The sequence below is a fragment of the Cloeon dipterum genome, chromosome X (assembly GCF_949628265.1).
Source record: "Cloeon dipterum chromosome X, ieCloDipt1.1, whole genome shotgun sequence".
NCBI lineage: Eukaryota > Metazoa > Arthropoda > Insecta > Ephemeroptera > Baetidae > Cloeon > Cloeon dipterum.
Genome location: NC_088790.1, coordinates 17,137,699 through 17,149,764, shown reverse-complemented (window position 1 = coordinate 17,149,764; position 12,066 = coordinate 17,137,699). Strand labels below are relative to the sequence as shown.

The 12,066-nt window shown below is 36.9% G+C and overlaps 2 protein-coding genes across 2 annotated transcripts; one reads left to right on the top strand and one right to left on the bottom strand.

Moving 5' to 3' along the window:
• Positions 1 to 5,490: 5,490 nt before the first annotated feature.
• On the top strand, positions 5,491 to 9,780 carry LOC135945354 (homeobox protein Nkx-2.5-like). Its single transcript, XM_065492985.1, has 4 exons — positions 5,491 to 5,935; positions 7,727 to 7,866; positions 8,850 to 9,086; positions 9,467 to 9,780. The coding sequence occupies exons 1-4, from the start codon at positions 5,491 to 5,493 to the stop codon at positions 9,731 to 9,733; spliced, it is 1,089 nt and encodes a 362-aa protein (XP_065349057.1). The 3' UTR covers positions 9,734 to 9,780.
• A 181-nt stretch (positions 9,781 to 9,961) lies between these two features.
• LOC135945829 (death-associated inhibitor of apoptosis 1-like) lies at positions 9,962 to 12,066 on the bottom strand. The gene is made up of 3 exons (XM_065493731.1): positions 11,751 to 12,066; positions 11,198 to 11,690; positions 9,962 to 10,526 (listed from the first exon to the last, which is right to left on the bottom strand). The coding sequence occupies exons 1-3, from the start codon at positions 11,919 to 11,921 to the stop codon at positions 10,129 to 10,131; spliced, it is 1,062 nt and encodes a 353-aa protein (XP_065349803.1). The 5' UTR covers positions 11,922 to 12,066; the 3' UTR covers positions 9,962 to 10,128.

Here is a 12,066-nt window from a genome sequence, read left to right as displayed (position 1 = left end):
GACATAAAAGCCCAAAGTAGAATATAAAGAGAAAAAAGAACGATCATCGAGGAGGCCTTCTGGAGAGTGTCAAAAGCTTTGAGCGCGGCGGCACCTCAGAGACCGCGCCGACTTGGACGGCAGCTATAGGGCAGGAGAAAAGTACAGGCGCCTGATGTTTTACTCGGGACGAGCTTTGTCTGCACAATCTTTTACTCCAAAGCCGTCCGTATAGTAGCCAGACGCACACTACTCTTCTCTGGCGTCTCTCATCTTTTTAAAACTTTTTTCGCTCCAACCAGAGTCACGCTGGCACTAGGCAAGTGCACATTTTTAAAATCGGCCAGAAAAAAAGCTATATTTTTACGCGCCGCGTGAGAAAACGGCCCATAAAGCATAAAGTAGTGTGTGTGGCTCGGCATCAGCGCAGATATGACACTTTGCGTCGCCGAGGAGACGGCGACGAGGAAGCAATGCGTTTTGTTTCGCGCGTCGAGACGCGACAAAGTCTCCATTAGCGCAATAAAAAACACGACAAACAAACACACACATGTTGCTCTGCTTCTTCGACCACTCGCTTACTTATTTAGGGGTGGTTTGCCCGCCGGGCGCATTTCCCCTTGGCGCCTCCAAACTGTTTGTATTTGAGAGTGTATCATAAATATTATCCCATTGTCAGCATAAGTGAAAGTGCATAGTAGTTTGGCGTTTACGACTTTAAAAAAAATAACTATATATTGCATCTTTTATATAATGGTCAACATTTTGTTTAAAAAATGTGTAGTTTTAAATTCCAGTGAAGGTAGATACTAGGCAATGTCAGTTAGCGCTCAAATATTAATAATATCCTTAATTCCATAAAAATAATTTATCCTCTATGATATTTTTACAATTGTGAGGGAATTTGAAATAAATTACCTTTACAGTCCCACTTCAGTTCTTCTCCTTAAAATAAATCTTTTATTCTGATTTGTGAGGATGAAGAAGACAGCATTGTAACGATTATTGAAACACTAAAAATATATAAGTATTAATCAAAACAAAATATCAATATCAACAGTTAACGGTTGTCTGATTCAAATTATGATCTGATGATTCAGTGCCTAATTTCTTAAAAATAAATAAGAAAATAAAAATTGAGGAAACCACGATAATGCCAACAAGTGTCTTTTTATTTTAAATAGTTGCCATTGCTGAGAATTGCCAAGCGTTAAAAATTAGATTAAGATAACATATCGTTTTTTGTGTACCCATTCATTTGTGAAAATAAGGAATCAGCAGCTAGTAATTCGCTGGTTCGTTTACAAAAAGACTTAGATTTAACGCCACTATTTTATTCTTCTTTATTTGAACCAATGAATTGACATGGTGGACCCTTTCATTTCTTCATTTCATTTAAAATTTAGAGCAAAAATCGGTCTCATGGTATAGCTGTGTTTGAAATACTATGTCACAGACTAATCAATGCTAATTTTTAACATTTTTAAGAGGGTGTGAATCTTTTGACCTTGCTTGCGAGCACTATGAGTTGCAATGCGAGTTGAATCTTGAGCTGGAATGTAAATGTACAGCGCGGGGGCTGCATACTACGTGTGGTGTATCAAAAAAGGGCTGCAGATAAAAAAAGCAGGAAACAGGAGCGACGGCGCGGCTTTTATCGTAGGGCTTTTAAACTTTTAGGCTCATATGTGCAGGCTTCTGCTGAGGAAAGTCGCCGAATGCGTAATAAATTATCTTAATTCATTCTCTAGGCTGGCCGTGTTTGTGCGTGCTGGAAATAGAAAGAGCCGATCCATATATTTCAAAATATAAAATATTATATGGAGCAGAGGCAGAAGGCAGGTTGCGAGATAATTTTCTACATTTAAGATGATATGCGCGCGCGGACACACACACGATTCCGTCTGCTTTGCCCCGGGATTATCGTGTACATTTAACAGACCAACACCAACGCAGACCTGCTGCCCTGTCAGACAGGCTGCTGATATACACGCGCAGGACTATCATAACCTATTAGAAGGGAAGCAGAAAAACATTCTAAAGCAGAAAGATTTCATATAACCCGGCAAATATGCCCGATTTATATTGCATCAGGATTTTTTTTAATAAATCTCCACTTATTTTATTTATTTCCATTTTTGCTGGATGATTTGAACAATGCTCCAGATTGTTAGCAAAATTTGTATATTTTTGAGAAGAAGATAGTGCGGGGAAATTTAGGAAATCTATCAATCTGTTTCAAACTCAAATTTTAATTGATTAAAATACATGCAAAAGGTCTTAAAATGTTTTGAGTTGGTTGGCTTGATGCAGCGATTGTTAACTTTGTAAGTTATTATCCGTTTTAATGTATAGTCAAAAGTTCCAAAACATTGTTATGTAAATTTAAATATCCTGACATTTTTTATTTTGTGTGAAACAATATATTTTTCGTTTTATATTAATAATATTTTATTTGTGTTGAAATGTTCCAGTTTTAAAGAATTTTGAGTATGACAGTAGGCCATGGTGGAGATCCGAACGAGGGAATCTCGTGAAATGCGCATCATCAATCCTCATCTTCTCACCAGTACTATGAGCGTAAAATGCTTTAAAGCACAAAACGGGTTCTAGTTTTCAGCAGGAAAACACACAAAGACTTACATAAATTTTATTCAACAGCAGGGAGATAGAGCGAGGAAGATAAAGCGGACTTTAATATGCAGATAGATCAAACTCGCGCACATTCCGTCGCCGTTCTAATGGAAGTCTAATTTTAGCACTTGTGTGTGTCCAAGGTTTCTGCTCTCCGCTCTGCACTCACTCAAGACTTAATTTCCAATTTATGACGAAAAGTCCATTATGCGCGCGTGATTCAGTATGCGCGTGCTGCTTTATCAGCAGCGCGCAGCATTTTCTCTTAGTTTTTACGAAAAATAAAACACACGACGCTGATGGTGAGTGTTGCAAGCAGCTTCTCTTGGATTCATTAGTCAGCACCCCGACAAAAGCATCATTTGCGTATTAAAATTTAAGACACTAAGTCCATCAGCGTAAAATGTGTAAAATGTCTGGCTATAGCGATAAATGTTAAATATCCATCCCCATTTTAGAACCTAGTTGTAAGCTCCCTGGTAAGATATTATATTTGAAATGATTTTATTTTCACTATAAGGTTGGTTTTGGGGGAAAAATTAACTATCCCTTACTGCACTCTACACTAGCATTTTGAAAAGGCACACACATTTTTATATAAATAGCCTTCCCTTGTTTGTAATTGTGCCTTTAATACAACTCTAATTTGACCTTTGAGAAATTTAAAAAGCGTTGATCCGCGCATTATAATTTTTGATATTTTGCCCGGATGCTGCAATTTATATTTTTATCTAAATAAATCATTTAAAATTTTTAGTGATTTGAACAGCCAGTATCACCATCTCTATGCCAGTGAACTCTGGAATAAAATTGGATTTCTTAACTTACACCGAACTCGTGAATTTCTCCACTGGTTGAATGTTTTTGTAAGTTAAACAGTGAAGCATGAGTTATAAGACGCGTCGCTTTTTTTCTCTGCTGCCAAGTCTGCCAAGGAGAGCGAAGAAATAAAAGGCAACTTGGACCACCCTCTCTCGGCGTCTCACTTTCTCAAAGCAAATAACAGTCTCATTCAGTAGGCAGCTTAACAGTATGTGTAATAAGAAGAGATAATATCCACACCGATGAATAGCCAAACAAATGGCTCGCGTCAATCTCGGTTTCAGAGAAATTTGAAGGATAAAGGGGGGGCTATATCCCTCCAAGTAAACATATTTAAATTTACTCAACCTTGATCCAGTGGCTCTGTTGATATAAAAAAAAATTGTGGAATTTTTGGCAAACAAGGTTTATCTGAGATTTTTAAATATTTTGTAACATATCTGTTTTGCTTTTAAACTTTTCCTTGGCATTTTGAATAAATTTCAAACAAACCCATGACCGGAAACTAAAATTAACTGACTATAATAAAACTGACCATTTAGCTTTTAAACTTTCTGTTAATAGATACCAATAAAGGCAGAAGCACACGAGGTCGTCTTAATATTTAGGTTTCAGTTATCGGATTTTTCAATTATTAAAATTGGAAAAATTTCAAGCATAGAAAAATGAAATGATTTAAACAATTATATTCACAATCAGATTAGTTCCTAAAGACTGCTAAAGACTTATTTAGCCTGAAAAAACCAAAACAATATTATTTTTAACTTCTAAGTCTCGTATTTGAGCGTGATACCTTTGAATAAATAACGATCGTTTTAGATCATACTTAACTGTTGTGTTTATCTCACAATCAGTATACTGAACCGATTGATTTTTTTCCTTCTGTGCCCATTTCATATTTTTATTCCACAAAAGAATCCTAACCAGGTCCTTTTTTCATGTTGAATTGAAATTCAGGGCATTTTAATATAGTTGTTTTGGGACTTAGGGGCGAATAGTTTTAAGAAATGTTCATTAAAAAAATTCTGGTCTCTTAAATATTTATCACAATTTTTAACTTAAAAAATAGTATCCAATTAATATAGAATTGATTAATAAGAATACAGCTATAATCTGTGTATTTTAGAGTTATTAAAGGAAGATTTCTGTTCAAGAATGCAAGTGGGTGTATCACATTTCAAAGCTGGGTCTCCGCCTTGATTTCGTGACATAAATCTGTCAACGAGCGTGAAACCGCAAAGCACGCAGCCACCTGCCAGCAAAAAATCGAGTCTGTTTTTTCTTCGCTCGTCCCCAGAGGCCATAAATGCAGAAACAGCCCCCAGTGGCGGCTCGGAAAGACACCCTTTCGGCTCTGTTCACCGCATCACACCCTCCTGGCCTGGCGCTGCAGTGGCTAAACGCCGCGTGTAAATGCCTTTCTTGTGTGTATGTGTGTGCGTCTGTTTGCCCAGCGAGAGATGATCCATTAAGTAAAAGCGCCGGCCGGTCGACCGGGGTAATTTGGCTGTCTTAAGTTTCACGCGCCGACGGGACCGTCTAGCATTCAGTGGCTTCTGGCAAAACGATGAAATTGCCTCTGCGAAATAATTAGATAATTTAATTATCGTGTTCCATCCAATTTTCAAACGCGAATCTTTCAAAGATTTTAAACACACTTAACAAAAACGAAACTAGATAACTCTTGGACAGGCTGATGGAGCTCAATAGATCTAGTTTTTTCTTTAAGTTAAGTAGACACGGCACAATTTTTAGTCAAAAAATGTTAGCGAATCCCAAAATACTTTACCCTTAGGATTAAACAGTCTGGACTCTGGATGATTTTTGGAAATTTTAATCTAAAAAAATCATTTAAAATGGCCATATTTCACTATAATATAATTCGTTTCAAAATTTGAATTTTGTTTTAAATTATGCTTAATAAATTCAAAATTATTTAAAAATTGCTCAGTAAAAGAGACCTTCCATTTCGCAGGAAAAAAACTTAAATATAGTTTTACGGTGGAGCAGTTATTGGCATGCCCTTGTACAATATACAGCATATTTTTTTCTTTAATGGACAGTCATGGGCTAACTGTGAGGTCCATGTTCGAGGCGGCCCCGGTCCTTACGCTGGATCTTCCTTTCTCTCTTCTTTCTTTCACAGGAGGCTGTGGGGGAGGCGGTGGCGGGTGGGGGCGGGGGCTGATCCGCGAGGACGAAAATCCACTCTGGCCTCTGTTAATGCTCATTCAGTGTCTGGCGGCGATGCTGTCGACCGTGATGGAGCAGTCGTCCTTCTCGGTCAGGGACATCCTGCAACTCGGCCACCCCCAGCCGACAATGGTGCCCACCACCCCCTACGCTTGCTACCTCGATGAACCTGGCGGCCTGCTGCTCGACTACCCTGATGAGCCCGCGGCCAACACCTTCGAGCCGGCACCGTTCGCCTCCTGGCATCACGAGCAGGAACCCTTCCAGCAGGTGCCAGAGCCGCAGCAGCCCCACCACTTGCCCGCAGGTGAGACTGTAGATTGTAGCGGGGACCAAAACTTGGACTTTTTACCGTGTGCGACACATGTGTGGTGTATGTTTATCTGATTTACACCTTGATAGGAGAGTTTCATCGGTCCCTCTCAAACCATGAGCATTACTTAATTGGGAACAGAAATATCCTTTTTGTGTATTGAAATGAAAGCATTTCCTACCGATTTTGTCTTTTTTCCTCTTGAGATATTAGTTAAGCGAAGTGCGAGTAACTCGAATTTATTTTGATCCTCTCAAAGATATGACTAAACGCAAGATGCAACTTAATTTGCTTTTTTGTGTCTTTTCACTGGTAGAAAATGGACTTAATTTAATTTTACTTTGAGCTTTTTATTGACGTCTTAAATCAGCTATACGGAACTGACCGAATGAATATAATAACAAAAATAGGAAAAAGAACGAATCAAGAATGATTGTTCCCTGTAATTAGCTTAATTTCAAAGCTAGCAAATAGGTGTTTTTCTTGTATTTTATCTTTTCAACCGCTCATATATTAAAAATTGATTTTTGTTAGAATTTTCATTCATGCTGGAATATTATTTTGAGGAATAAAAACGAATGCTGGTTCTTTTCTGGTCTAATTTTTAGCAGAGATAATTAATAAAACAAATATTTTAAGCTCAATATTTTAAATAAACTGTAATTACAAAACAAATAAAATTTTCCAATGAAATTGCTTGTAAACAGGTTATTATGTGCCTTTTAGTACTGCCTCAACAATTGAAAAATAGTCTAAAATCACACATCTCAAGCTCGCTATTATTCATATGCGTTTGCAATCGCTTATATTCTCGTTGAAATAATTTTCTCCGATATTATCAGATCTATAACAATTATTCGATGTAAAATTGTTTTACTGATTATCAAATAATCTTAATTACCTTCAATTTCTATATCTCATCCTTGAGAAAAAAAAACCAGCTAAACAATTCATTGGTGTAATTGTCGTTGTTAAACTCTCAAATTAATTGTCATGTCGTCTGAAACGCTTAAAAATCATCTTTGTCTTTAGTTTGATATTAAAATTACTACTCACAATCAATTGTGCTTCGGTTAGAAAGCAAGGCAGATTCTTCTGTCGGCATTTTCTTTTTTAATTTGAGCCGTGGATTAAAATCTGGAGCAATATCTGCTAGCGAGGATCAGATATCTAGATGACGCAATTTGAGTTTTATTTCACGCAACATCGCCTCTGCTCTGTTTAGTCTTTTCCCTCTTTCCTTAGGTTGTAAAGATAATGCATTTGATTGGCGAGAGAGAAAAAGAGAATTTACTCGATGCCCAGCACATTACTCAGCTTCTAATGTATCCTCACTTGGCTTAGATGCTTTATTTTATATGAGTGACTTAGACTTATTTTAAAAGTCACAACAAAAATAGACAGCATTAGCTTTTTGCTTACTTAGTTGCGCAGTATTCAATGAGTTGATTTCTTTATTTTGTTTTAGCAGACGAAAAGGGAACACATTTTTATTAAGTTATATTTTTGCTATGCATTTGCAAGCCACTCTATCATTTATGTTTTTTAAACAAACAATCTCTATTTCCCTATAAAAAGTCTAATATGTGTGGTTATCATGTCGGGGACCCCGATCACGTTTTTCCTCAAGCACGTGTGAGGACTATCGAGTGCCAAAAACAACGTGAGAGCATTCCTTAGATATTCATTGCCTGGGACTAACCAGGAAAATATTGTCGCCTAAGACTTTTCACAAATCAATTTTAAGCACAGTTCAATTTTGATAGAATAAATAACGATGCATAGTATTCCACCCAAAACGTCATATTTTTTACTCTGTTTCAGGAGATATATCCAAATTTGAGAAACTGCCTGCCACCTCTAAATCAAAGTCTGATGTATCGAAGCCAAGGATAAAGCGGAAGCCGCGCGTACTGTTTTCACAGGTATTTTTTCCATTGCGGAACAAACATTGTGAAATTACCTTTTAGACGTAGATAAAAATCGCTCACATAAATCTATGATGTAATCTCTTTTGTTGTTTCGATTTAAAATTCTCATTGATAAATAACACATTATCTTTCAGATAGAGTTTTGTTCGATTTTTTGTTAATTGAAGTCTTTTCCATTAAATTTGTTCTTTTTCAATGCTCTTTAGTAAAATAGGCACAATTTTTAATAAAATGCTACATTGAAGATTGTTAGTATTGTGAGCAAAGGCCTTGAGTTATCAAAGAAACTTGTTTTCACGGCGAAATCAAGAGTGGTATTTTAGTCGGACTTTTCAAAAAGTCTTATTGATATTAACGATTAACAATGCGCTTAACCCGTTACCCACAAACTTATCTCCGCATTCTTTAAATATCTGATGAACCTAAACTACTTATTATCTTGTCTTTAGTTTCCTAAGCTGATGAAACATAAAAGTTGAATAATTATTCTTTTCATCACGCAACTAAAAATATTGAAATAAAATAGTGCATTTTTCATTTCATTAGGATAAGGTTATTTCATTTTGTTACTCTTGTTCAAATGTAGCTAATTCATGTTTTTTTTCAAATCAATGAAAAAACATAGTATAAAATTTATTGAACACACGTGTACCACTAAATTTATTTCGCAGACTACGTTTTGCACAAATTCGAAGCTTGTCTCACTCCGATGCATTTTTCTAGCAATACACTTCTGAATCCGATATTTTTCACAACATTCGCCAGATAATTTAAATTTTCAACCATCGCTTGGTTCATGAGATAATTATAAAATACAAAAAGAAAATATACCAGGAAATTGAGATTAACGCCAGGCCATATTTAACACATAGTTTCTGTCTCATTAAATTCGATAAAAAATAACTCTCTGCTCAATGTATTCGAAAAAAATCATGCTATTTTTTATGGTGTGAGAGTAATTTCATCCTTTTTTCTAGATTCAAGTACAAGAGTTAGAGCGGCGGTTCAACCAACAACGTTACCTGAGTGCACCAGAGCGCGACCAAATCGCATCGCAGCTTGAACTGACATCGACGCAGGTCAAAATTTGGTTCCAAAATCGAAGATACAAGTCAAAACGTTTCCCACCGTTGCCTGCACAGCCGGAGATCGTAACAACTTCACCCTGCACACATTCACGGCGTCTGAACGAGCCTAAAGAGCTTGCAGAAAAGGTAAAACCCATTTTGATCTGAATGAAAAAATGCTTCCAGCAGTACAAAACCGTGACTAATTAAATCTTACGGTCATTTTTGAGGAGGAAATAAAATTTCTTGAAACGTCTCAATAACATTGTAAATATATTGTGACAATAATGCTTTAATTGTAATTTCTAACAGCTTGCTTTATTCCTTGTCAAAGATGGCCTAAATTAAAATCACCATTATTGTGTAAAAACAAATTTAGAAAACCACTGCAATAAATTTATTTGTATACATATTTTTATTAATTAAATTTACTTCAAACCGTTCATTATTTTAATTTCTTTTATGAAACTACAAAATATAAGATAAAAATTTGGTAGCAGTGCAAATAATATTTTCGTCCTTTGCAGGTGCTAAACAACAACAACAACAACCTGGCCTCGTGCAACAACCACATGGTGACGACGAGCGTGGCGACGGCCACCGTGCACCACCAGCCCTTCCCCTCCTACGACCACTACTTCTGTCCACCACCCTACAGCACAGCTCCTGCGCCACCAAGAGGCTCGCAGCCGACTCCTATAGCACAAGTCTTCGCCTCGGACTTTGAGCCCACCTACGCTACCCTGCAGAGTGTCAACACTGCTGCAGTTCAGCAGCCTGGCAGGTGCTGGTGAAGATTGTAGTTAGGACAAAAACTTTCTTCATAATCATCTCTTCTTTAAGTATCTGTTAGTGCGGTAGAAATTAAACCTCTTGATGTGTCATATTGTGAATCAATATTATGTGAAATATTTAATAAAAATGTCTAATTTTCCAAATAAATATTCACAATTTTTACAGTTTTTGCCAATGAAACATTTTTTAATTTTATTATACCAACAAAGTTTTATTAAAAAAAATAAATCATTTATGAAATTATAACAAATTTTGCCGTCTCAAACCAAGATAGAAACAATACAAGTTCGATATTTATATAAGTATTTCTTGCTGCTGTTGTTGAACGGAGCAAGAGCTAATCGAGCTAAAATAATTTTGCTTAAATTCCAAAATCAAATAGAATAAAGCTCCTTCACTTTTTAATTATTCCTTGATTGCCAGTTTTCTCCACAATTGAATTTTTTCGAAGGGAACCCTTTACAAAGTCCATCCCCTTTTCCAAAATGACGTAAGTGCATATCGGATTCCACTTCGCGTGTTCTTCGAAAGGGTCATCTGTGGGTGCGAAATCCATAATTCCAAGACCGCAATGAAAACAGAGAACCTTGTCACCGTCGCCGACGGAGTAGAAGCCTGCCGATGCTAAACTTTCGGGCGTTTGTCTCACGCTCAACGGCCATGCGTTGAAGGTTTTTAGCCTTTCTTCATGAGCTTGCTTCTCGGGATACTTGCTAGCGCCCAGCAATGAATTTATTTCTTCCTCGCTGAGCAAACAGTGTCCACTGCGCATATTAACGCGTGCATTCTCACCTTAAGACAAAACAACAGAAAAATACTTTACATCAGTTGATATCCCGTTGATATCTAAGTTGGTGAATTTTAGGTGATCATCGATTATTTTTTCTGATCTCCCAATCGTCATGGAACGATAAAATGAGCAATATACAATTTTAAAAGCCATTTAAACAACACTTGAAACGTCTAACTCCTCAAAAACAATCTAAATGGGTTTAGTAACAGTCTGATATCAGCTTAGTTTCTGAGAAAAAAGTGTGTAATTGTGTTTAGCATCAATAAATATTTCTCACGTTTTAAATCTTCTAAATCTCAGAGATCATAAAAACCTTCTATTTTGCGCCAAATTACTGTCAACAAATAGTCTCGCGACAATATTTTGCAATAAAAAACTGTCTAAAACCCAAAACCGTAGTTTAACACTGCTCTGAGTGAAATGCCCTTCCTTAACGTGAGCTTCGTAAATTAGGATGACTTTTGCGACAAAAAGTCTAGCAAGACTTTTCATTGAGCAACTGATTGCATGAACTTTGAAATATCTTTCCCCGACGCCCCATATGTGCATTTGTAAATAAATAAAAAAATTGCATCAACCTTTCTGATCTTAAAAGAATTATTATAATTTATATAAGATAAAAAAATTTACCTTTTCATCTAATCTCAACTAAACTATGAAAATTACTTACATGCTAAAAGATTTTTAAGGCACTTCTCAGCCTCCTGTGAGTATTCGAGTTCTTCCGTGAGCGGCACGTTGCACAAAGTGGGCTCCTTAGTGACCATGGGGCAGCTGGGACTCCAGCGCTTGTGCTCCGTGTCAGCTTTGTCGTCTGTTTCCCAGCCCTTGATCTGTACTCGGCAGAAGAAGCAGATGACGTTGTCTTCCGGGCCCATGTAGTAGAAACCCGCCGCGGCCAGTTCACCAAAGTCCACCGTGCAAACCCAGGGCAGAGCGTATTGCAGAAAGCTGATCCTCCGATGTGACTCCCGCTTGTAGTCGAAGCATGTGGCCAAGTCCAGCTCTTTTTCCGTTGAGGCGTCGTTTGATGAATGTGCTTGATGCGGACAATTTGGAGAGATTTCCTTGTGTATGATATTGCTATGCCGGATATCATGATCGAGCAGAACGTTCGCTTTTTCCTCGTGTGTACAAAATGCGCAAGCAAAATTCCCGCCTTCCTAGAGAAACATAAAAATTAGTTAAATCAAATTTTAGACTTTAAATTTTGTTGTTATTACTATTTCAAAAAATCCAGAGTTAACCACGCTGACAATTTTTTCTAGGCCGTATTGTAAGAAGTGCATCTCTGATATAAAAGTTAACCTCAAAGTAGCTAAAGTTAGCGATTCATCCCTAGTTAAAGGCGTCTCCTTATTCGATTTGAAGGACACACTGCAGCCATTTTCCATAGTATCTGCATACCGTGGGCATCTAAAATCTGTTAAAGAGTCAAGTTAATGAAATTCTAGATTAAAATGGCTTTTTTGTACACCATGAAAATTAAGGAGCCGAAATATTACTAAAAGATATAAATTAATGTTATGGAATGTCATC